General features: G+C 38.7%; 1 protein-coding gene across 1 annotated transcript in view; it reads right to left on the reverse strand.

Annotated features, from left to right (window-relative positions):
- ttc7b (tetratricopeptide repeat domain 7B) overlaps positions 1 to 26,162 on the reverse strand; it is a 204,523-nt gene that overhangs the window by 99,902 nt on the left and 78,459 nt on the right. The window contains 2 exon segments of the mRNA XM_051920188.1: positions 2,491 to 2,569; positions 14,369 to 14,490. Coding sequence (XP_051776148.1) covers positions 2,491 to 2,569; positions 14,369 to 14,490 — 201 coding nt within the window.

Raw genomic sequence — 26,162 nt, forward strand, 5'->3', positions numbered from 1 at the left:
TGTAGTATAAACCAACTTTTAAGACATCAGGAAATTAATATAAAATATCTAAAATGTTATCTTAGATATCTGAAAATATCAAAAAAATCAGACTATTTTGAATGCCTGAGATGCATTTTCACAGATCTGAAATTCATTTCCAAGTACAGTGGAACCTCGGTTTACGAGCATAATTCGTTCCGGAAACGTGCTCGCAGTCCAAAGCACTCGTATATCAAAGTGAATTTCCCATAAGAAATAATGGAAACTCATATGATTCGTTCCACAACCCAAAACTATTCATATAAAAAATGATTAATACAAAATATAAAGTAAAAATACATAAAACAAATTAACCTGCACTTTACCCTTTGAAAAGAATCATGGCTGGTGGGAGTGAGTTTCTAAACTCTTGTGGGATTCCACCAACGGGACGACACGCGGAAGAGCGTCCCCAAGCAATCGCAGTCTCCCAGCGCTGTAGCAATTTGCCGTTAAAAGTGAACATGCTATAAGCGTCTGCCGTCGATGGGTGATACAAAGAACAAGGAACATTATAAATGTGCAGGGCACAGTACTACTTGGCCACGACCCTGCCTGACTGCTGTGTCTGTGTATAGGAGAGCGGCAGATCCCGCTACAATAAATAACCACGCTGTTGCTGTTTCAAGCTGAATAAAGCTGGTGCTGCTAAAGTACTGAGACTCAGCTTCATGTTTTGGGGGGTGCACGACGGGGACTCGTACGTCATAGCACACACACACAGTCACAATGCTGTAGTAAATAGTATACGCTCATACGGATGTTGACTATATGAGTGAGGCACGCCGACTCAGACGGAGAATGGGAGACGATTGCCCACAATTCCGCAGCGAGAGAGAGAGAGAAGAACCATCAGCTCAGTTGTGATCACATGACGCTCAGCAGACAAAGCGTATACATACTATTTGTATTGCAAGACCTCGCTCGTTTATCAAGTCAAAATTTATTAAAAATTGTAGCTCGTCTTGCAAAAACACTCATAAACCAAGTTACTTGCAAACTGAGATTCCACTGTATCTTAAAATAAATCCCTATGCAATTCAAAATATCTGGCATCAAGACATTAGCAGGAGATAGTTTAGGTGATGGATGGGAAATTTGGAACCCAAGTCAAAACCTTTAACTCTCTGTCATGTTCCTTAAACCATCCCTAATTTATTTTTTAGTGTGGCAGGACACATTATCCTTCTAATGATGCCACTGCCATCATAGAAATACTGTTTCCGTGAAAAAAGTGTATGTGATCTGCAACAATCTTTAGGTAGGTGGTTCATGTCAAAATAACTTTCACATGAATGCCAGGACCCAAGTTTTCCCAGCTGAATGTTATCCAGAGCATCACACTGTCTCTGCTTGGCTTCTTCTCATAGTGCATCATGCTGCTATCCCTTCTCCAGGTGCACATGAACCAGGCCAGTCACATGATTTCAAAGAAAACATGACTTGTCAGACCAGGCCATCTTTTTCCAATTCTCCATGGACCAGTTCTGATGTTCACATGCTTTTCACAGTGGACCAGGGTCAGCATGGGCACTGTGACCAGTATGCGGCGAAGCAGCCCAAAATGCAGAATGCTGAGATCTACTGTGTGCTCTGATGCCTTTCTCTCATGGCCCACATTAGGTTTTTCAGCAATGTGTTCTGCAGAAGCTCTTCTGTGGGACTGGACCACAGCATTCAATCCCCTATCATGTCAATGAGTCTTGTGTGACCGTGACCCTGTCGCCTTCCTTGGACTACATTTGGTAGGTTCTGACCACTGTATAATAGGAACACCCCACAAGACCTGTTGTTTTGGAGATGCTCTGATCCAATTTGGCCTTTGTAAAATTCACTCAGATCCATATTATGCTTGCCCATTTTTCTTCCTTCCAACACATGACCTTCAATAACTGACTGTTCACTTGCTACCTAATATATCCCACCATTGACAGATGCCACTGTAATGAGATAATCAATGTTATTCACTTACCTGTCAGTTTTTAATGATGCGGCTAATCAGTTTATGCAGTAAAAACACACATAAAATTAAAATAAAGGCCAGTAGCAGGATCAAAACCAAAAATGTGCATTTTTAAGACAATTTACTGTATCACTAGATAACACTGCTTATGGGTCCTGAAATAAAAGAACTTCACTTAATGTTGTCTTTATCACTGGTATTCTGGTTAAAAGCAGGAAAAAACCTGAAAAAATATATATGCTTTTTAAAATAAAAAAATATAATGCACTGCTAATTAAATGTAATACTAAAGAAAAAAATGTATTTTGTTAAAACTAATATTTCTATAACCAATTCATGAATGCAGTGTATATAATAAACTGACACTGAACAATGTTATTAAATAAAAAAACTATGGCAATTGAACACTGACCTGCTTTAACAGAATACCAGGTCTCCCTATCCCTGCTAGCCGCTTATGCAGTATTCTAATGCGGAAGATACGATGAAAACAACTGCATGCTCACCATTCTCAGGTTCTGTGTAGTTCTTGTCTCAACAGCTCTCAGAATTTCTCTGAATCTACCAATGCCTCTGGTCAAATTTCTGTTAGTTAAAAATAAAAGGCAAATGTAAGTCCTGTAAATGGACAGTAAAAATTGAACCACTGTTTTATCTTTAAAATAGATTCATTATTATTCTTAGAACCTAAGAAAAAAACATCTGAAAGCACCAAGCATGAAAGAACAAAAAATAAAGACAAGTATTGAATTGCCAAAAATGTCTGATACTATATTAGGCATAATCTCAATAAAGAAAACATTCTAACCTGGTTTTCGTTAACACAAAAAATGAATTCTATATACCTATATAGACGTTGACAAAAAAACATTAAAAAAAATAAAAACAATCTCTTGTTGATGCTATTCTCCCTGTCAGCTGGAGGAGGCAGATTGGAAGGCCAGGTATATGAACTTCAAAAGCTGGATTTAGACGTTACACAGAGAAGAACTTCAACTAATTCTTGAAATGGCAAAGCCAAAACACTGCAACTTCAAGTCAGAGGATACATGTGACCACTTTTGCTATCAAAGAGATATAAGCGGGCACAAGCAGCACAGTGCACAGACAAAACTACCATGACTTAGTACATTCAACTGCACCATTTGTGAAACATCCAAAGACTCAAAGTGCTGCACTTTATACCAATTAGGGACTAGCCCTAACATTATGTGATCTACACTTACATAAAGAATAATGGCTGCCAGCTACTAGAACTACAGTATGTGTATCTCTTAGATTAGTCATGAACCTGACCTGTAATTTTTGAATATGCAAATGTTACCTGGATTTCTTTACACTATGTTCACAAGTGCAAGACAGTATGAAGAGGCCCTCTGTCTGAAGTGCATTATGGGTATTGGTCTATATGCAACTATCATGTGCCTCACACTGAAATGCAAATTTAGCCAATGTTTGATTATATTTAAAATAGTAGGTATTTGAAAAATGGAATACTTGAGTCTTAATTACTAGCTCAGATGACAGACATTCAACATTCTATAAATAAACAAATAAATCCTACCTTGAAGTTTTGGGAAAATTTGAGTCAATTATGTATTTACAAAAGCAATTACAAATTATCACATAGGGAGTTATTGCTGCTACAAACGGTGTGACCAACAATTGAGTCTTTAGATGCAATTTCCTTTTTACCAAGGGCTGTGGAGGCTTCATAAGTATTTAATAAATACAAGCATCTTAATTTTGTGATATTTATTCACTCTTGGCCCCTTTAATTTACAAGATTTTGGTTTAAGATTTAAACATTCACGGGCAAAAAATGAAATTATGAAGAAAATTAGAGAAGAGATAAATACCTTTCTCAAAAACTCTGGACAAAGACTGGCATAGCCAGTGCATATGCATTTAACATACGTACTCTATATCACCAGATTTTACAGATAGCTATTACAGATAGCAACAAAAAATGCAAAGACCAAGAATGCATTTGATGTTAAGTCACTAACATTCACAGTTTAATATTACAAGAGCTCCAAAAGACTTTCACATAAAATGTTAACCAATTAATTACACAAATTAAGAAACTGGAATGCAAAAGCTGGTAAATCGTCAGGATTAGAAATGAATACTCCTGGCTTATAATTATAATGCACTTTTATTAGAGAACTGAATCAAATTGCAACATCTTGAGACACTTAAGAATGCAACAGAAGTAGATAACAATTACAATGAAATTTAATTAAGTTAAACTATGGACATAATAAACACATTAAATAAATCAGACTCCCATTACAGAATTTCTAGGCGCAGCCAAGGAACGGAGGGGGTCTTGTTCGGTGACCTCAGAATCTCGTCTCTGCTATTTGCGGATGATGTGGTTCTGTTGGCTTCATCGGACAGTGACCTCCAGCTCTCACTGGAGCGGTTCGCAGCCAAGTGTGAAGCGGCGGGGATGAGAGTCAGCACCTCTAAATCCGAGGCCATGGTTCTCAGCCGGAAAAAGGGTGAAATGCTCTCTCTGGGTTGGGAACACAGTACTGCCTCAAGGTGGAGGAGTTCAGGTATCTCGGGTCTTGTTCACAAGTGAGGGAAGAATGGAGTGGGAGGTCGACAGACGGATCGGTGTGGCATCCGCAGTAACGTGGGCTCTGCAATGATCTGTCGTGGTGAAGAGAGAGCTGAGCCAAAAGGTGAGGCTGTCGATTTACCAGTCGATTTACGTTCCTACCCTCACCTATGGCCACGAGTTTTGGGTAGTGACTGAAAGAGCAAGATCATGGGGACAAGCGGACGAAATGAGTTTTCTCTGCAAGGTGGCTGGACTTTCCCTTAGAGATAGGGTGAGTTCAGTTATCTGGGGGAGACTCGGAGTAGAGTCGCTGCTCCTCCGCATTGAGAGGAGTCGGCTGAGGTGGTTCGGGCATCTGGTCAGGATGCCCCCTGGACACCTTCCTGGGGGGGTGTTCTGGGCATGTCCCACTGGGAGAAGGCCATGGGGCAGACCCAGGACACGCTGGAGGGATTATATCTCCCGGCTGGCCTGGGAACGCCTTGGGGTCCTCCCAGAGGAGCTGGAGGAGGTGGCCGGGGAGAGTGTGCTGTTGGGTAATCGGGTGATTTTCTGTATACAATATTTGGAGTTTTTCTTTGTTTTAACTAAGCGCTAGTATTATTGGCTGGCAGTTTGTTGTAGTGGTTAAATCCGTGGACTTCAAAACCTGGGATTGTGGATTGAATTCTTGCTACTGACAATGTGTGACGATGAGCAAGTCACTTCACTTGCCTGTGCTCCAGTTTGAAAAACTGAAGAAATGTAACCAATTTTATCTCATATATTCTAAGTTGCTTTGAATAACAGCATCATTAAAATAATATGTAATAATACTAATATTATTAAGTCACTGGAGTTGCTCACTCTTGAACATACTACAGTAATCCCTCCTCCATCGCGGGGGTTGCGTTCCAGAGCCACCCGCGAAATAAGAAAATCCGCGAAGTAGAAACCATATGTTTATATGGTTATTTTTATATTGTCATGCTTGGGTCACAGATTTGCGCAGAAACACAGGAGGTTGTAGAGAGACAGGAACGTTATTCAAACACTGCAAACAAACATTTGTCTCTTTTTCAAAAGTTTAAACTGTGCTCCATGACAAGACAGAGATGACAGTTCAGTCTCACAATTAAAAGAATGCAAACATATCTTCCTCTTCAAAGGAGCAAATAAATCAATAGGGCTGTTTGCTTTTAAGTATGCGAAGCACCACGGCACAAAGCTGTTGAAGGCGGCAGCTCACACCCCCTCCGTCAGGAGCAGAGCGAGACAGATAAAAAAATCAATACGTGCCCTTTGAGCTTTTAAGTATGCGAAGCACCGTGCAGCATACTTAAAAGCTGCACACAGAAGGTAGCAACGTGAAGATAATCTTTCAGCATTTTTAGACGAGCGTCCGTATCGTCTAGGTGTGCGAACAGCCCCCCTGCTCACACCCCCTACGTCAGGATCACAGATAGTCAGCGCAAGAGAGAGAGAAAGAAAAGTAAGCTGGGTAGCTTCTCAGCCATCTGCCAATAGCATCCCTTGTATGAAATCAACTGGGCAAACCAACTGAGGAAGCATGTACCAGAAATGAAAAGACCCATTGTCCTCAGAAACCCGCGAAGCAGCGAAAAATCCGCGATATATATTTAAATATGCTTACATATAAAATCCGCGATGGAGTGAAGCCGCGAAGGGCGAAGCGCGATATAGCGAGGGATTACTGTATACGCAATTGGCCATAAGTAAAACATTACTGCATTAGAACAATTCCTGCTTTTTTCTGCTTTTTCTAGTGACTTGGCTTTAGTTGATATTAATAATAATGATAATATATTTTATTTATGTAGTGCCTTTCCCATGCTCAAGGCATTGTAATAATAATTGCAAAACACAATCTTACAGGAAAGTATATTCTTTTGAATTTAAAAGGGTAATGAGCAGGAAAACTGTGATATTTGATTACACAGTATATTATATAATATTTTTTTTTAATATCGATATATATACATAATATTTGATTATATATTATCATTGCCAGATGGTAATGATTCTCATTTGTTTACACCATTCACACAATTTCCTTTTGCACTTTTCATTAGTTGTATGTAGTTCCTCACTCAATAATCTATAAAACCATTATTTCCTTCTTCTTCTTTCGACTGCTCCCGTTACGGGTTGCCACAGCGGATCATCTTCTTCCATATCTTTCTGTCCTCTTCATCTTGTTCTGTTAACACCCATCACCTGCATGTCCTCTCTCACCACATCCATAATCTCATAATCTCACGCCTGGACAAACTGGTGAGGAAGGCAGGCTCTATTGTTGGCATGGAGCTGGACAGTTTAACATCTGTGGCAGAGCGAAGGGCGCTCAGCAGGCTCCTATCAATTATGGAGAATCCACTGCATCCACTTAATAGTATCATCTCCAGACAGAAGAGCAGCTTCAGCGACAGACTGCTGTCACTGTCCTGCTCCACTGACAGACTGAGGAGATCGTTCCTCTCCCAAACTATACGACTCTCTAATTCCATCCGGGGGGGGGGGGGGGGGGGGGGGGGGTAAACGTTAAACGTTATTGTAACAGTATGCTGCTGCTGAAGAATGTGAATTTCCCATTGGGATTAATAAAGTATGTATGTATGTATGTATGTATGTATGTATGTATGTATGTATCTATCTATCTATCTATCTATCTATCTATCTATCTATCTATCTATCTATCTATCTATCTATCTATCTATCTATCTATCTATCTAAACCTTCTCTTAGGCCTTCCTCTTTTTCTCTTGCCTGGCAGCTCTATCCTTAGCATCCTTCTCCCAATATACCCAGCATGTCTCCTCTGCACATGTCCAAACCAACGCAATCTCACCTCTCTGACTTTGTCTCCCAACCATCCAACCTGAGCTGACCCTCTAATATACTCATTTCTAATCCTATCCATCCTTGTCACACCCAATGTAAATCTTATAAAACCATTATTTCATGTTTAGTTAAAAAGCAGAAATTTGTCAGGATTGAACATGTAGGGTAGTAGGCATCCACTAAGAAAGGACATTTTGATATGTTGTTAATTAATACTGAGGGGTAAAATCCTCCCTAAGACAGAAAACTAAATACCCCAAAATTTCAACAATGCTTTAATTGATTTGATTGAAATTTGGTGACATAAAAGAAAAAATAAACTGATTTGACAAATGTCAATATTTCTTAGTAATACAGTGATCCCTCGCTATATCGCGCTTCGTCTTTCGCGGCTTCACAATGTAAGCATATGTGAATATATATCGCGGATTTTTCACTGCTTCGCGGATGTCTGCGGTCTACAGTACGTGTGCTTCCTCAGTTGATTTGCCCATTTAAATTCAAACAAGGGACGCATTTGAATTCAAACAAGGGACGCTATTGGCGGATGGCTGAGAAGCTACCCAATCAGAACACGCAGTTAAGTTCCTGTGTGCTGCTGATTGGCTCAGCAACGGAGTGCTGCATTAACCAGGAAGTCTCATCTCACTCATTCAGAATTAATGCACGTTACTGCTAATGCTTCAGGATTGCAGAAAAGGTAAAAGTTTTGGATATGTTGAAGGAAGGAAACAGCTACACCGCTGCAGGACACAATTACAGCATCAATGAGTCCACGATTCTTTTTATTTAAAAAGGAGGAAACGCATATAAGATCTACGGCCGCAGTGTCCTTTAATCAGGGCGCAAAACGAGTTGCAAGTGGACGTGATAAGGCAGTAGTCTGGATGGAATCTGCTTTAGGGATTTGGATTGAAGAGTGCTGGAAGAAGAACAACGGCGGTGCTAAACAGTCGCCTGAAGAGGCTCCTTTAGAAGAGCTGTAACGCTCTCCTTTGTTGTGCAGTAAAATTAAACTCATCGTTATCGGACAAGTCGTCGTGTCATTGTTGGTGAGTAACCATAATTAATTATTTCCGTACAGTACTTATTACATGTACATAGTGTCGCTGTACACACATTTTACTGTATACAATTTTTCTTGCATTGTACGTATTTATTGCTGGTGGCCTGTCTGTTGTAATGGCTGTAACGTATTGATATCGGAGACGCTCGATATCTTTAAAATAATATTTAGATTTTACTGTATGTAAACTGTGTTTACATACATAATTTCAACGAATCTTACCTAATATCGAAGAGAATACAAAGGGTTTATGCTGTATAATTGTGCGGGAAATGTTTATAATAGTGTGGGAGAGTTTATAAGGGCTTAAAATATATAAAAATAACCATATAAACATATGGTTTCTACTTCGCGGATTTTCTTATTTCGCGGGTGGCTCTGGAATGCAACCCCCGCGATGGAGGAGGGATTACTGTAATATTGTGGTGAATGGGCTATTCTTAGGCATGGCATCCTTTTTTTGCTGACCGCTGGGAAGTAATTAAACACAGAAATGGGTCTGTAGCTTTATGCAGTCTTGCATAGCTCAAAAAAGTGTGCTGAGCAAAACTCATCCCTGGATATATGTAGTACTCACTAATCTGTCTGCTTCTTCTTATTCCTTGTGATGCAGTATGAAATGCATACACTTGTGATGATAGTTGGGGAATGTATTGTTGTGCCCCTTGGACTGTCAATCACTCCTATTTACAGTACAAATACTTTGAAGAAAGGGGTGTGTGACAAGGCCCTTGGTTGGGAGCTGTCTCCTTGCAGGTCAGACCACATTGTGACAATGCTGTATATTACAAGTCAAAACAAATCATGATTCAGTGTATACTGCTTTTGATCTAAACTCTATAAAACATTGTAACTGTACAAAATTACAGATCAAAGCTTGCACCCTTTTTACAGGATGTGCTACAGGGTGATATTATATTTGTACCCCAAATTCCCATTATTCCTAATAATTACCTGTTTCAATTCAAAAGAATACAGTTTACTGTAAAATTGTGTTTTCCAGTGAACATCAACAAAAGCCATGGTCAGTTACTAGGAAAAGCCAGAATTGATCTATGGCATGAATGATTTACTTATGGGTAACTGTGTCTAGCACATTAAAGAGTGATGATCTCAAGAGAACTAATAATCTTAGCCCCCCTGGTTTAAAAAAATAATAACAAATATCATATACAGAAAAATACTCAATTAGTTACACAGTACTTCTGATACATCCGCTTAACTGATGCCACTATAACAGGGGCCCATTGTCTTTACATGGCTAGTTATTTAAAATATTGTAACTTGATTTTTAAATTTCAAGAAATAAAGATGGCCATAAACTGTTATTATAAGCCTTGTAGTATTGTACTTTTAATCACTATAAAATGACTTTTATACAGTAACTAGGGGGTCCCCCCTGCTCGCTTTGCTCAACAACCCCCCCTTGCCTGCACTATGTGCCAGCCTCTTCACATCTCTGCCGCTCGTGTTGTGAAGAGGGAGGCTGAATGCACCCTAAGGAGACGCGGTCGCTCTTTCCGCCCCCCCCCCCCCCCTTAAACGGTGGTACAATGGCAAACAAATACAGTTTTTTTTTTACCTCCTCTTTGCTTGATCAGCTGCAAGCTTGCTGCTGCTGCTGCCGTGCTGCATGATCTGCATGTTGCGCGGCGCTTCGAACATTTAAAAGCCTGTACAGCAGCTGTCCTACTCTTTGTCTTTTGTTTCTGGCCCCAAGCATGGTTAAAAGTTTTGGCACAAACGTTCGTCTTGCGGGATGCGAGTTCTTCATATTTTTTAGTTTATAATTTAAAAACGGAATAAGAATCTGAAAATCTAACAACATCACTTTAAAGTTCGATAAATTCTGAAAAGAATGATACCAAACATATATATGTAGGTTTTAAAATAAGCCGATTTAAAGTATGACAAATAAGTGACATAAAATCATTGCACAAAATCGTTGCACTTTTAGGCTTAAGATTTTATTTATATATATATATGTAGAGAGAGAGAGAGAGAGAGAGAGAGACAGACAGACAGACAGACAGACAGACACAGAGAGAGAGAGAGAGAGAGAGAGAGAGAGTAGATAAGTAAAACTATAGCTCTTGTTATAAGCCAGAATGAAAAGATGACTTTAAAGCTAAACTTGCTTTTGCATGCAGCAGGCTGGCCCTGCTTTTTCACTTGCTTGCTCAATCACTAATATGATATAATGTGCACTGTGAAAAAAACAAGGCGGCTATTGTTTAAGAAAGGCAGCTGCTTAAGACTTCAAACTTGACAGATGCTTGTTTGAGAGTGACATATTTCATTTTAAGCAGCTCGATATTCCATATATGGGTCTTCCAGACTTAAATTGTATAATTGTTCAATGAGTAAGTTTCAGTAAAATGATGGCTAGTTTTAGTAAGGTGATAGACAGTAGGTAATGGTGGGAAGAACTGGTAAGAGGAGAGTATTTTGCATAGATGATATGCACTTTCTGGTTTGGGCACTTGCACCATGGTCAAGTCTCTTTGTTACATTGCTGCATAAAAAAGTTTTTCTGCACTTCCTTCTGAGCTCCAGGACTGCCTTATTTAGAGAGAACTTTTTTCTCTACGACAGTAGTTTAAGCTAGTGCATTATAAACCACAAATATGAGAATTCTGCAAATCACATTAATACACAGGAGCCAACTTTTGGCCACCTACAAAACTATCTCCACAGAATACCCTTTTAGGTTCAAGTTCAACTTTGTCATTACCCTTTGTACTGGCAATGAAAGGCAAACGCACAGAAACAAACTGACTTAGGTGCATGGTGCATACAGTAACTTGCATTATACTTGTTCCCTCTCTGATTAGAGCTTTACAATATCATAGTGATAGTCAATTCCAATTACACAGGTTTTAAATAACATTAATCTACATAAAAACAATAAAAATAACAGTAATAAAAATGTTATATAGAGTTATTTTAACCATGGAGTTATTAAAACAATAATACAGTAATACAAAATATAAAAACATAAAAGCCACAAATAATTTAAACAGGTTAAAAACTAAAACAAGGCAGTGAAGAAAACAAATTCAATAATACTCAGTAAAAGGAGAAGAAGAGGGGATTAAAAACTATGCACTTATGAATGCAAGGCTGTAGAAAACGGAAAAAAAAACAAAGACAGCTAGCTAGGGTACAGTTAGTCATGCTAAGCTGCTTTTCTGTGACAAAGCTGATAATTCAATTTAGTGTCAATAAACCATTTACTAAGACTAAACTAGTCTTAAGACTAAACTTTGCTTATAGTTTGGAAGAGAATCCGGCCACACTTAAACATTTACCATGCATTACACTTAACAGGCAACTAGAAAATTAATTTGCTCTAACTACATGGGAATTCAACGAACTCAAATAAAATCTTTTTGACTATTTATTAAATCCTTGGTCTTTGATAAATGCAAAAATCGAAACTTCACATTTAGTTTTGTTTTCTGAGGAGTATTCATCTATCAGAAAAGAAAAAAAAAACTCTTAAGATAGCTGGATTTATGACACCTATCCTAAAAGGATGCATCAACCTTGAGAGGTTTGTTTAAAATAACAAAATTAATATAATCTCTAAACACACAGACACAAACATGGCTTCTAGGCTTGATGGACTGCCACCAAAACTTTGTTATGCTTTTTTGTGGACATATGTCCGCTGTATCCTTATGCACCAGTGTCTTGGTGAGAACTTTTATTTTATTTATCTGATAAATATAGTATATGGCATATGCCCTACCTATCTGCTATACAGAACTGGGCACATTAGGCTTTTCCTCTTTAAACACTGCCATTTTGCATCTCACTTGAGTTACTGAAGAAGAAATTCATAAATGCTGTCAGATATTTCAAATATCAGTGACATACCACATACTGTTCACTCCAAGCTTTAAATAAACTATTATTTCTCATAAAGCACCAGCAGAAATGCCACATATATATAATGTGTTTCCCCTTACCTCCAAAATTCTTCATGTTATAAAATAAACCTGTCCAATACATCATTATTCCTACTAAAGTAGCAACTGAACAAAGTGTATTTACTGCAATGTTCCAATGGGTCTTGTTTTCCATATCGCTCAGTTTGTAGGTCTCTCTCACATTACTGCATTTGAGAGAGACCTACAAACAGTTATTTATGTTGTTAAATTATTCTATCATAACCATTCTGTTATTCTTCAGTAACTGATTTATTTATTTTGCACAAATTCTGACAGAAAAAATAAATGTAACTCGCTAGAATCCGGCTTGAACTTAGAAAGCAACAACCTTGTCCAGTGTCTCTGCCAAAAAAAAAGTAGAGTGGAAATGGAATACAGTGATCCCTCGCTATATCGCGCTTCGCCTTTCGCGGCTTCACTCCATCGCGGATTTTATATGTAAGCATATTTAAATATATATCGCGGATTTTTCGCTGCTTCGCGGGTTTCTGCGGACAATAGGTCTTTTAATTTCTGGTACATGCTTCCTCAGTTGGTTTGCCCAGTTGATTTCATTGGCAGATGGCTGAGAAGCTATCCAGCTTACTTTCTCTCTTCCTCTCTCTCTCTCTCTCTCTTGCGCTGACGTAGGGGGGTGTGAGCAGGGGGGCTGTGTGCAGCTGCTTCCTGAAGGACAGGCTGCACGGAGCTTCGCATACTTAAAAGCTCAAAGGGCACGTATTGATTTTCTGTGGCTCTCTCTCTCTCTCTTCCTGCTCCTGACAGAGGGGGTGTGAGCTGCCGCCTTCAACAGCTTTGTACCGGCGGTGCTTCGCATACTTAAAAGCCAAAAAGCCCTATTGATTTTTTTTTTGACTGCTTGCTTTGCACTCCTTTGAAAAGGAAGATATGTTTGCATTCTTTTAATTGTGAGACAGAACTGTCATCTCTGTCTTGTCAAGGAGCACAGTTTAAACTTTTGAAAAAGAGACAAATGTTTGTTTGCAGTGTTTGAATAACGTTCCTGTCTCTCTACAACCTCCTGTGTTTCTGCGCAAATCTGTGACCCAAGCATGACAATATAAAAATAACCATATAAACATATGGTTTCTACTTCGCGGATTTTCCTATTTCGCGGGTGGCTCTGGAACGCAACCCCCGCGATGGAGGAGGGATTACTGTAATAAGATACAGTATAGCAATAGGATCAATCCATCAACTACAACATGATTTATTTTAGGGTCTTGAGAGGCTATCAGGGCCAGGAGGTCTCTGGAAAGTGTACCACTCCACTGCAAGGCACATTCAGTCACACGGGGATAAAACAATTCAGAGAGGCTGATTAACCTAACATTTGCATATTTGTGACAAAGTAGGAAATCTTCAGTACCTAGAGGAACACCAGGACAATGTTCAAATTCCACACTGAGTGCCCAAGTAGCCATTCTAAACCCACACTCTGGAGCTCTGAAGAAACAGCACTAACACTGCACCACCCTGTGTTTAATTACATTAAGAAATCCTTGATCTTCTGCAAACAAAAGGGAAGACCATTTACAATATGGGTTCAGCCAGAAAAGACCACTTCATAAAAATACCGGCACTTTAAAATATATATGTCTTTGATATGATACTACATATTCAAGCTAACAACTGTACTATCTTCTATGAAACGGAACATAGCATCTGCTTAGAGTTGACATACTTAGAGTAACCTGTGCTAAATGCTTCAATTTATCAGTTCCAAACGCTGGCAAACTCTTTTGTATATCTCTCATAAAAACGAAGTAAACAGTTATGCTTAGTTAGAAAATTTGCCCTGTATTCACAGTTTTATAACATGGAAAAAAAAAATCAACCACTATAAACAGATTAATCAATAATTATCATTTAAAGATCATGAAAAAAATCTTCCAAATGTCAATTGTCTGTCAGTTCTTAGAAAAGAATTGCTTAAGTGAATTGCGTACCCATTTTTGAAGTAAATGACATGCGCCCTTTGGAGTCCAGTTTCCAAGAAAAAGCCAAGTTCTTGCTCTTGTGAAGCAGGGCCAGACTTTGGACTACGATTCTGCATTCCGGTGCTCAAGGCCTAAATGGAAAACATTGAACAATCTAAGAACACAGCCTCTGTATTTTAGGATTCAGGGAAGCAAAGGGAAAGATAAACACACATACTACATGGCTTTTCCTTTTAAAATAATTGTCATTACCTTTTAAAACAAATACTAAAAGTATTATATCAAAAAATTAACACATAATGGGGGTATAGTAGACACATTTCTTTCTTATGACTAGTTTGATGGCTGCTTAGAGTGACGGTCAGTTAACTCTATATTCAGAGTATAACCCCACCCTACATGGGGGACGTTCTCATTTTTATCCAGACTTTTCCAGTAGTACATTCTAAAACTTGGATTATTAATGTTAATATAATTTTTTTTTTTTGCAAAAATCAGTTTTTTTTGGAATTAAGGTTCAAAAATATTAGGGAAAAAATCGTTTTTATCTCAAAAGTGGCATAAAGGTACTGTTAAAGATGATAATTGTACATATACAGTGGGGCAACAAAGTATTTAGTCAGCCACCAATTGTGCAAGTTCTCCCACTTAAAAAGATGAGAGAGGCCTGTAATTTTCATCATAGGTATACCTCAACTATGAGAGACAAAATGAGAAAAAAAATCCAGAAAATCACATTGTCTGATTTTAAAGAATTTATTTGCAAAGTATGGTGGAAAATAAGTATTTGGTCACCTACAAACAAGCAAGATTTCTGGCTCTCACAGACCTGTAACTTCTTCTGTAAGAGGCTCCTCTGTCCTCCACTCGTTCCCTGTATAAATGGCACCTGTTTGAACTCGTTATCAATATAAAAGACACCTGTCCACAACCTCAAACAGTCACACTCCAAACTCCACTATGGCCAAGACCAAAGAGCTGTCAAAGGACACCAGAAACAAAATTGTAGACCTGCACCAGGCTGGGAAGACTGAATCTACAATAGGTAAGCAGCTTGGTGTGAAGAAATCAACTATGGGAGCAATTATTAGAAAATGGAAGACATACAAGACCACTGATAATCTCCCTCGATCTGGGGCTCCACGCAAGATCTCACCCCGTGGGGTCAAAATGATCACAAGAACGGTGAGCAAAAATCCCAGAAGCATACGGGGGGGGGACCTAGTGAATGACCTGCAGAGAGCTGAAACCAAAGTAACAAAGGCTACCATCAGTAACACACTACGCCGCCAGAGACTCAAATCCTGCTTAAGCCAGTACATGTGCAGGCCCGTCTGAAGTTTGCTAGAGAGCATTTGGATGATCCAGAAGAGGATTGGGAGAATGTCATATGGTCAGATGAAACCAAAATAGAACTTTTTGGTAAAAACTCTACTCGTCGTGTTTGGAGGAGAAAGAACACCATACCTACTGTAAAGCATGGGGGTGGAAACATCATGCTTTGGGGCTGTTTTTCTGCAAAGGGACCAGGACGACTGATCCGTGTAAAGGAAAGAATGAGTGGGGCCATGTATCGTCAGATTTTGAGTGAAAACCTTCTTCCATCAGCAAGGGCATTGAAGATGAAACGTGGCTGGGTCTTTCAGCATGACAATGATCCCAAACACACCGCCCGGGTAACGAAGGAGTGGCTTCGTAAGCCACATGTAAATCCTCTAAATTTTGACCTTCACCAGCAGTTTAAACATTCTCTCCTCTGGCACAGACGTGGAAAAATGTGCCATTTAACTTTACCAAAAACAATTTGATTTTCTAGGATATGGGCAGAAAAAAAAATTATATTTGCTTTTATACAAAAACATGCAGCATACCCATGAAAGATCTCTGAAGGCTTGTTATTGTTGATAATCAGACCCACAAATGTTGTGTGCTCAGAAATGAAGTAGACAGAGTTTGTGTCATGCTTGGTAATACAGTTGTGTGCAGCCATGGAAAGAAGCAATGGACAGTGCATATAGATCTGGAATACGCCATAGTGAGACGTGTGAGTCAGATGTGCATCTCTAATGTCTAACAGTCGGAGTGGTCTACCAGTTTATAGAAGGGATAGCATGAGTCCTTAAATCAAAACAGTTCTTTACCACAAAACAATGTTCCCAAGAACTTCAAACAGTAAAATACAAATGTGTTGGTTATGTACTGAGAGACCAATTTTCTCTGACAGTATAAACACAAAGTTTGGTTTACTGCCAACTCTGGAATTTTCTGCTATAAGAGAGAGAGAAAGAGAGAGTTTGTGTGTGCCAAGATGGGCAACACTCATGGATGCTGCCAGAATAATCTAGAATTTTAGAACTAGATGCACAATAACACATTCAAAACATATACAGTAATCCCTCGCTATATCGCGCTTCGCCTTTCGTGGCTTCACTCCATCGCGGATTTTATATGTAAGCATATTTAAATATATATCGCGGATTTTTTGCTGGTTCGCGGATTTCTGTGGACAATGGGTCTTTTAATTTCTGGTACATGCTTCCTCAGTTGGCTTGCCCAGTTGATTTCATACAAGGACGCTATTGACAGATGGCTGAGAAGCTACCCAGCTTACTTTTCTCTCTCTCGCGCTGACTTTCTGTGATCCTGACGTAGGGGGATTGAGCAGGGGGGCTGTTCGCACACTTAGACGATAGGGAAACTCGTCAAAAAATGCTGAAAGATTATCTTCACTTTGCTCCCTTCTGTGCAGCTGCTTCCTTTAAGCGACATGCTGCACGGTGCTTCGCATACTTAAAAGCACGAAGGGCACGTATTGATTTTTGGTTGTTTGTTTTTATCTCTCTCTCTCTCTGCTCCTGAAGGAGGGGGTGTGAGCTGTCGCCTTCAACAGCTTTGTGCCGCGGTGCTTCGCATACTTAAAAGCCAAACAGTCCTATTGATTTGTTTGCTTTTCTCTATGTCTCGGACATGATCTGCTCCTGATGTGCACTCCTTTGAAGAGGAAGATATGTTTGCATTCTTTTAATTGTGAGACGGAACTGTCATCTCTGTCTTGTCATGGAGCACAGTTTAAACTTTTGAAAAAGAGACAAATGTTTGTTTGCAGTGTTTGAATAACGTTCCTGTCTCTCTACAACCTCCTGTGTTTCTGCGCAAATCTGTGACCCAAGCATGACAATATAAAAATAACCATATAAACATATGGTTTCTACTTCGCGGATTTTCTTATTTCGCGGGTGGCTCTGGAACGCAACCCCCGCGATGGAGGAGGGATTACTGTACAGTATTTATAGCCTCATTGTGGTAATTTCTTTTATGGTTAAAAACTTATGGCCTTTCTGAACAAGCAAGGTCAAAATAGTTTCTTGAGCATTCATTTTTGAAATAAAAACATAAATTAGAACAATGTATACCAATAGTTTTGTAATCGATGAGCATCTGATAACCTATAAAGGACTTGTACACATTTTATTTCCCTTTTGTTGCTAAAGGGCAATCAATCTATTCATTAGCATCTTATTAAAATGCAGTGTGTACACTAAGCTAGATAGACCCTGGATACGGTATTGGATGTAGTAGTCAGATATTTTAGAATGACCAGGTAAATTATGTGTCATTAACATCTCAGATTCACATCTAACTTGATTTATATAAAAATTAACAGAATAACAAGTAAAATGTGGCACTAACATTTTCATGAAAGCATTCAAAATTACCAAATGCTAAAAATCATGGCATGAAATGGATTTTTTGTCAATTTTAGAATATGCTTTGCAAAGAAACATTATAACTAAAAAGGGAGTACAATTTAAAAAATATAAATGCTTTTTGGTATAAAAACCTCAGGACAAATTGTTTTCATCAAAATAAAATTTATCACCTAGACTTTTTCATTCTAAAATACCTGACTACTACATCATGGGGTTTCGATTTCACAATGGCTTGGTTCAGATCAATGAACTGCTTCATGTAATGAAACATGAAAAATGATATCATGAATAAATTATAAATAAACAAATCAGTGCTTACAACTGTTCCAAGTATAGATTTTTTTTATTTTAAATGTTATCAATATTTGCAACTGCAACATTGTTACACAAAGTAACTTAATATGTCTGGTGTGAGTAAAATATTGTGAAATCATTAATTCCATGTAATCTAACACTCACTTGCAGTAGACTGAGATTTGGATGGAACTGAGCAGTACAGAAACAAGACCAATTATTATAAATTCAACAAACTGTGTCTAGCCAGCAGAATGCTGAATATGATAAGGATAATAATCCCAGAAGACATCTTGTTTGAAGGGTGAAGAAGAGAGCGGCTTTTGAATTTGCAATTACCAGCTCAGCTTTTAATCACCTCCAGCTCTTAAGTACAGGACAGATAAAGTAAACACGACTGGCATAACTTCATACAAAGCTCAGTATCGTCAGAAGAGAGTGGCATGTTCTGGAAGAAACTAATTGGCTTCTGAATTTCACTTTTGGGCTACCACTAGAGATTTTCTGCATCCTCTATTTTATTTTAAATTGTTTGCATTAATATTGTTTCCAAGACATTAGCGTCGCAATTTAAAGTAACACTCATCTTTTGTGTAGACACCCATTATAATTTAACAGAGTAATATTTTAAAACTATGTACAGAGAGATGATAAACTGTTTATTATTTATTTCTTACAATTCATTTTGTTAGCTGGGAGACTGGGAATGTGGTGGAAGAGCAGATTAATGACTACAATAGATGGTAATAAATATGGAGATTACAAAACAGTTGCCCCAGCTATTCTCAAATATAGCTGTGCTCATCTTAACGCCTACTCAATCCTCACTTTTGCGAGGGGGTATAAGGACTGTTTTTAAGGTTTTTCTTTTAATATTAAATCCATCTGTAGCTCAGCTCAAACGGAACAAGCCCACTGTGAAGAAGAACCAGACTGGCTGTTAGAAACCCAATTAGTCACTTATCAACCACTGCCAACAGAATTCTTCTTTTGCTTGACTGGTTATAACACTTGCTTTTGCACTCCGCGTGGGATACAGTTTATAGTTCATGCTCCATGATCTGTGAAGGAATTGCTGCATGACCAAGGAGAACCTGGTAAGAATTCCATTGTACCACACTTCATTAACAATAAGTATTAATACAATAAAAGGGTAATGGTAGAGCACACACCTAAGTAACTCCAGTTCAGTAACACCAATGAAAACACCTACACCATTACAGCTTTGTCGGAATCATTGCATTTTTGTACCAGTCAAAAAGTAGCTTTTAAGGTCAGTAAGCCAAGTGCAAATCTGACACAGCTGAATTAATAATGTGCCGGTCAGGTGCATTAGATTTAGTTCAATTTCATAAGAATAAATAAATAAATTTATCAGTACACAGTATCCATATAATGGTGGAAAAAAAGAGTGAAAAGGCACAAATCAAAGAAAAACAAGTACATAAATCAGAAAACTCTTTTAGTTTGAGTGAAGCAACAAGGTAAAGGAAAAATAAAAACAGTTGAAGGACGCTTACAAAATTTATGGACATTGTAAACAGCAATAAAAGAATTATGTGAGAGTATACAAATATAAGATGAGGAATACTTGGTCAAGGGACCTGGGTAAGTCACAGAAAAACAGTTGAGAAAGTTGATAACCATGATAAAAAGCATATTTGATTTAAAAAGGATGGGAAAAGGTCGACTCAATACAAATAACTGAATGACGTTCATAATATAATCTTTTTACCTTGTCTGTAAAACCCGTATCACAGCCCACATGGTGAAGAGCATACTAAAAGTTGAGTACCTCTAAGTACTTCAGATTTTGGAAGATTTACATATACATAATGAGATATCTTGGGGACAGAAGTGTTCAAATGGAGAAATGCAGTTAAACCAACTAAATGATGATTCACGCATATAATAATTCATATTACTCAGCTGTTATTATAATGTCCACAGACATAACTAACATATTACACTTCAAAGTGATGAATATGATGCACAGAATCTAGTTTGGTTCCCTTTTAGTGGGCCAATGCTGCGTATTTGCACTGAAGAACACTTCTCAGGCTATTGGCCAACAGATCAGGAATATCTCAACCAAGATTCACTCCATCATGCCTGCTATGCTGGAAGCCATTAACTGACCAACAGGGCTCTACATTAAGTTTTGGTATGATGTGGTTGTACATAGAGTAAAACATAACATGGTTTTAGCACAATAAAAAGGCAATTTGCAGCAGTGTCTGGTTTTCCTAACATAATCAAAGCAATTTACTTCACTTATATTCCACTATGGGCATCTCGTGAGAATGGAGCTACTTTTGTTAACCGTACAAAGTGACATTCCATTAATGCACAAGTCATCTGTAATGCCAAGGTGAGTTATGAGGTGCATTCATATTTCCACCTCTATACACCATCCTCAAGTTTGCTGACGATACCACTGTAATAGTTCTGATCAGCGAGGACGATGAAATGGCCTACAGGGAGGAGGTCAGACTCCTGTCAGAATGGTGTCAGGACAACCACCTCACCCTCAACATTAGCAAAACTAAGGAGATGATTGTGGATTTCCGCAAACAGGCAACAGAGCACAGCCCCATCTACATCGTAGGTGAGGCTGTGCAGCAGGTCAGCAGCTTTAGGTTCCTCGGAGTCACGCTCAATGATGACCTTAAATGATCAAGTCACACTGCGGCAGTAGTCAAGAAAGCCCAACAACGCCTCTACTTCCTCAGGAGACTGAGTAAAGCCCGGATGGCCCCCACAACCCTGTGCAGATTTTACAGGTGTACTGTGGAATCCATCCTGACAGGATGCATCACATCCTGGTACAGCAACTTCTCAGTTCAGGACTGCAGAGCTCTGCAGCGTGTGGTGAACACAGCACAGCAGATCACGGACACACAGCTCCCTGCAATCCATGACATCCACACTACATGCTGTCTCAGGAAAGTGAACCGTATCAGGCAGGACCCCAGCCACCCTTCACTGTCACTTTTCACCCTCCTCACATCTGGGAAGCGACTAAAGTCCATTCGGACGCACACCTCCAGGTTCAGGAACAGTTTCTATCCAACTGCAATCAGACTCATGAACAAACAGTAACCTTGTGTCACCTCCACTGCTACCTGCACTTATACGTGTGCCACTGTCTCTATTTATTCCTAGGATTCTGGTTTTATATATCTACTTATTTATATTCATTTATTTATTGTGTGTGGGGTTTTTTTTTGGTCTATGTTCACTGTCTGCAGGGGCAAGTGCAAGCAAGCATTTCATTGTACATGGTACTTGTACACATGACAATAAAGAATTGAAATTGAAATAAGGCGATTGTGATTTATAAAGGTAAATTGCGTAGGAATGTGTGTACGTCAGGTTTTATAAATCTGAATTTGGGGGTGGGGGGGGGCGTACTTTTTTCCCCATATTTTAGCCGATGCATATTTTCATGCTCAATTCCAAGGAAAGTTTTATACTTTAGATCCCTGAAATAAGTTTCCACTTGAGGAGTCCTAATTTGTATTTTATTTTCTGGGTGCCAGACAGCATTTTTGAACTGCTGTCCAGGTGTTATGGTTTTCCTTTCCAGCGCAGCATCTGTCCCACATCACAATGCTTCTCAGTTGATCCCTCTTCCCAGATAGTCGATTGAGTGATAGTGCTTCATGGCACTCGCTGCATCACAGGTGACCCCAACCACAGTCATCGATTATGTATCTAGCTTGATGGCACTTCATGGGGACAACTGATACCACTGTACCCATGTTTGTTATTTGTGCACCGTTGCTTTACTGTGGACTACATGACCCTCACACTCAGAATGAATAAATACATTTGCAAACTACACATACGTTGTTTACATATGCTTAGCAGTAAAAAAAAATCAAGAGATACCATAGGCGATGTCATGTCAGGAATACTCAATCTGTGTAACATATAGACCATAAACAAGGAAACTACGTTTTTTTTTTTGCATCAAGGCAGAACAGAGCAGATGGAGTGTTTGAAATTTCTAGCTGCATCAATAAAATTAAGCAGACGATGCATATTAGCAAAGGAGTGAAATGAATTTATAAGGCCAGTCTGGTCAGAGTGAATCAGTTTATGAATAACAGTTTTCAATCTGTGCAATAGTTTTTTAGCTAGTCATTTAATGTCTCTGTTCATAAGAAGAGTGGGCAGAAACTTTGGCAAAAGTGTTATACCTTGGCCATGTTTCAGTAACAGAGTATGCTGACAATAGAAGACTGACACATTTGGAAAGTAGTTATGATAAAATGCAACCAAACTACAGCCACAAGTTCAAGGAAGTTTCCTCTGATGCCTGGTGTGGTGTCTTGTTTCATGAAAAACTGTGTCACTGAGAGGTTTTCAAGTGAGACTGAGGTGTCAACCCAGACTGATTTGATGTCAGAGAGAACAAAATTTTAATTTAAAAATGAAATAGCTTGAGTCATCCTCAGAATACGTACATGTTACAGTAAAAAATATGGTTTGAACCTAAAAGACTTCTATAGTGTCTGTATTGTATCTCAGTACTTTAATCTGCAATTGCTTCATCCTGGGCATGATGTTAATCTGCAGGTCCTCCAACTTACAGGGAAAACTTGGGGGTTGGTGGCAGGACTGGGACTCCAGCCACCGTAAAAAAAAAAAACAAAAAAAAACTCACACTGTTTCAGTGTGGTGCTAAGGTGTCACCCGCTGCATTCGGGTCCCAATCTAGGTGGTTTGTCGAGTGGTGGGTGCGGCAACACGCTACCAGCACATGCTTCCAACCAACCTATGAGTGCTGTCACTATCGATAATTTGAATAATCAAGTAACATACAGATTGCTCCAATAATTAACAGAGTACACTATTTTACTGAACATTTTCAAACATACAGTTGTGCTTGAAAGTTTGTGAACCCTTTAGAATTTTCTATATTTCTGCATAAATATGACCTAACACATCATCAGATTTTTCACTCAAGTCCTAAAAGTAGATAAAGAGAAACCAGTTAAACAAATGAGACAAAAATATTATACTTGGTCATTTATTTATTAAGGAAAATGACAAATATTACATATTTGTGAGTGGCAAAAGTAGGTGAACCTTTGCTTTCAGTATCTGATGTGATGCCCCTTTGCAGCAATAACTGCAACTAAACATTTCCAGTAACTGTTGATCAGTCCTGCACACCGGCTTGGAGGAATTTGAGCCCATTCCTCCGTACAGAACAGCTTCAACTCTGGGATGTTGGTGGGTTTCCTCACATTAACTGCTCTCTTCAGGTCCCTCCACAACATTTCGATTGGATTAAGGTCAGGACTTTGACTTGGCCATTCCAAAACATTAACTGTATTCTTCTTTAACCATTCTTTGGTAGAACGACTTGTGTGCTTAGGGTCGTTGTCTTGCTGCATGACCCACCTTCTCTTGAGATTCAGTTAATGGACTGATGTCCTGACATTTTCCTTTAGAATTCTCTGATATAATTCAGAATTCATTGTTCCATCAATAAAGGCAAGCCGTCCTGGCTCAGATGCAGCAAAACAGGCCCAAACCATCATACTACCACCACCACCATGTTTCATAGATGGGATAAGGTTCTTATGCTGGAATGCATAATGCTTTTCATTTAGACCAAAAAGTTCTATTTTGGTCTCATCTGTCCACAAAACATTCTTCCAATAGCCTTCTGGTTTGTCCACGTGATCTTTAGCAAACTGCAGACGAGCAGCAATGTTTTTTTTGGAGAGCAGTGGCTTTCTCCTTGCTACCCTGCCATGCACACCATTGTTGTTCAGTGTTCTCCTGATGGTGGACTCATGAACATGAACATTAGCCAATGTGAGAGAGGCCTTCAGTTACTTAGAAGTTACCCTGGGGTCCTTTGTGACCTCGCCGACTATTACACGCCTTGCTCTTGGAATGATCTTTGTTGGTCAACCACTCCTGGGGAGAGTAACAATGGTCTTGAATTTCTTCCATTTGTACACAATCTGTCTGACTGTGGATTGGTGGAGTCCAAACTCTTTAGAGATGGTTTTGTAACCTTTTCCAGCCTGATGAGCATCAACAACTCTTTTTGTGAGGTCCTCAGAAATCTCCTTTGTTCATGCCATGATACACTTCCACAAATGTGTTGTGAAGAGCAGACTTTGATAGATCCCTGTTCTTTAAATGACACAGGGTGCCCACTCACACCTGATTATCATCCCATTGATTGAAAGCACCTGACTCTAATGTCACCTTCAAACTAACTGCTAATCCTAGAGGTTCACATACTTTTGCTACTCACAAATATATAATATTCGATCATTTTCCTTAATAAATAAATGACCAAGTATAATATTTTTGTTTCATTTGTTTAACTGGTTTCTCTTTATCTACTTTTAGGACTTGAGTGAAAATCTGATGATGTTTTAGGTCATATTTATGCAGAAATATAGAAAATTCTAAAGTGTTCACAAAATTTCAAGCATAGCTGTAGCTGCAATTAAATATTAAATGTGACGGGCAAGATTTTCTCATAAAAATGCCATATTACATGCTTGTCTATTACCCTCCAAAGTTTTCACAATCTGCCAAATCTGACACTGCTCAGTCAACTCTGGGGCAGAAGGGAAGATGGAGAGTCTACTGTATAATGGACACACCTTTATCCAGAGTGTTAAGTTTTCCTTTCAAGTCCAAGTCAAATTACATGTTTGTGAAATACTGAGATTAGGTACAAATTAGTTATAACAATTAATTGATTTATTTGTGTGTTTTCATCAAATATCTCAAATTCATCCTCTGTCTGTCAGTTTTCAAAACCGCTTTGAAAAGGAAAAAAGATACTTAAAAATAAAGAGTACTGAAAGAACAGAACAGTCATGAGGCAGTTAACTAATCTCAGGGGGTATATGATCAACAATGAAAACTTTCTTTCTGGTTAAAATCATTTATATTGTAAAGGCAAATAAAGCAAACACTTAACACTAAATGGCTGCCTATATTTAGTAATTTAAACAATTATTTATCAAGTTTCATATGTCATTAATTGAAGACTGAGTTACAAGGAAAAAAATCAGGACATGAAGGCATTCAATGACTCTGAAAACACAAAGGAAAAAGGTTGTTTTGACAGGTTTACTGCAAGTTCATTCCACTATGTGTGGTCACAAATAAATGAAGGTCATGAATGTTTCATGTGATGTGCCCAAGATCACTCCTAGAAAGACGTTAAAAAGGCAAAAATTCAGACATTGGAGCTGCATTTTATTTAAGACAAATGATTGAAGAGTACACGATTGAGTTATTAAAAGCAGAACAAACTGTTCACGAGACTGATGGATTTCAGATTGGCAGCTCATGAACATACAGTTAGGTCCATAAAAATTTGAACAGAGACAACTTTTTTTCTAATTTTGGTTCTGTACATTACCACAATGAATTTTAAATGAAACAACTCAGATGCAGTTGAAGTGCAGACTTTCAACTTTAATTCAGTGGGATGAACAAAACGATTGCATAAAAATGTGAGGCAACTAAAGCATTTTTTTAACACAATCCCTTCATTTCAGGGGCTCAAAAGTAATTGCACAATTGACTCAAAGGCTATTTCATGGGCAGGTGTGCGCAAGTCCGTCGTTATGTCATTATCAATTAAGCAGATAAAAGGCTTGGAGTTGATTTGAGGTGTGGTGCTTGCATGTGGAAGATTTTGCTGTGAACAGACAACATGCGGTCAAAGGAGCTCTCCATGCAAGTGAAAGAAGCCATCCTTAAGCTGCGAAAACAGAAAAAACCCATCCGAGAAATTGCTACAA

The sequence above is a fragment of the Erpetoichthys calabaricus genome, chromosome 16 (genome assembly GCF_900747795.2).
Source record: "Erpetoichthys calabaricus chromosome 16, fErpCal1.3, whole genome shotgun sequence".
Classification (NCBI taxonomy): Eukaryota; Metazoa; Chordata; class Cladistia; order Polypteriformes; family Polypteridae; genus Erpetoichthys; species Erpetoichthys calabaricus.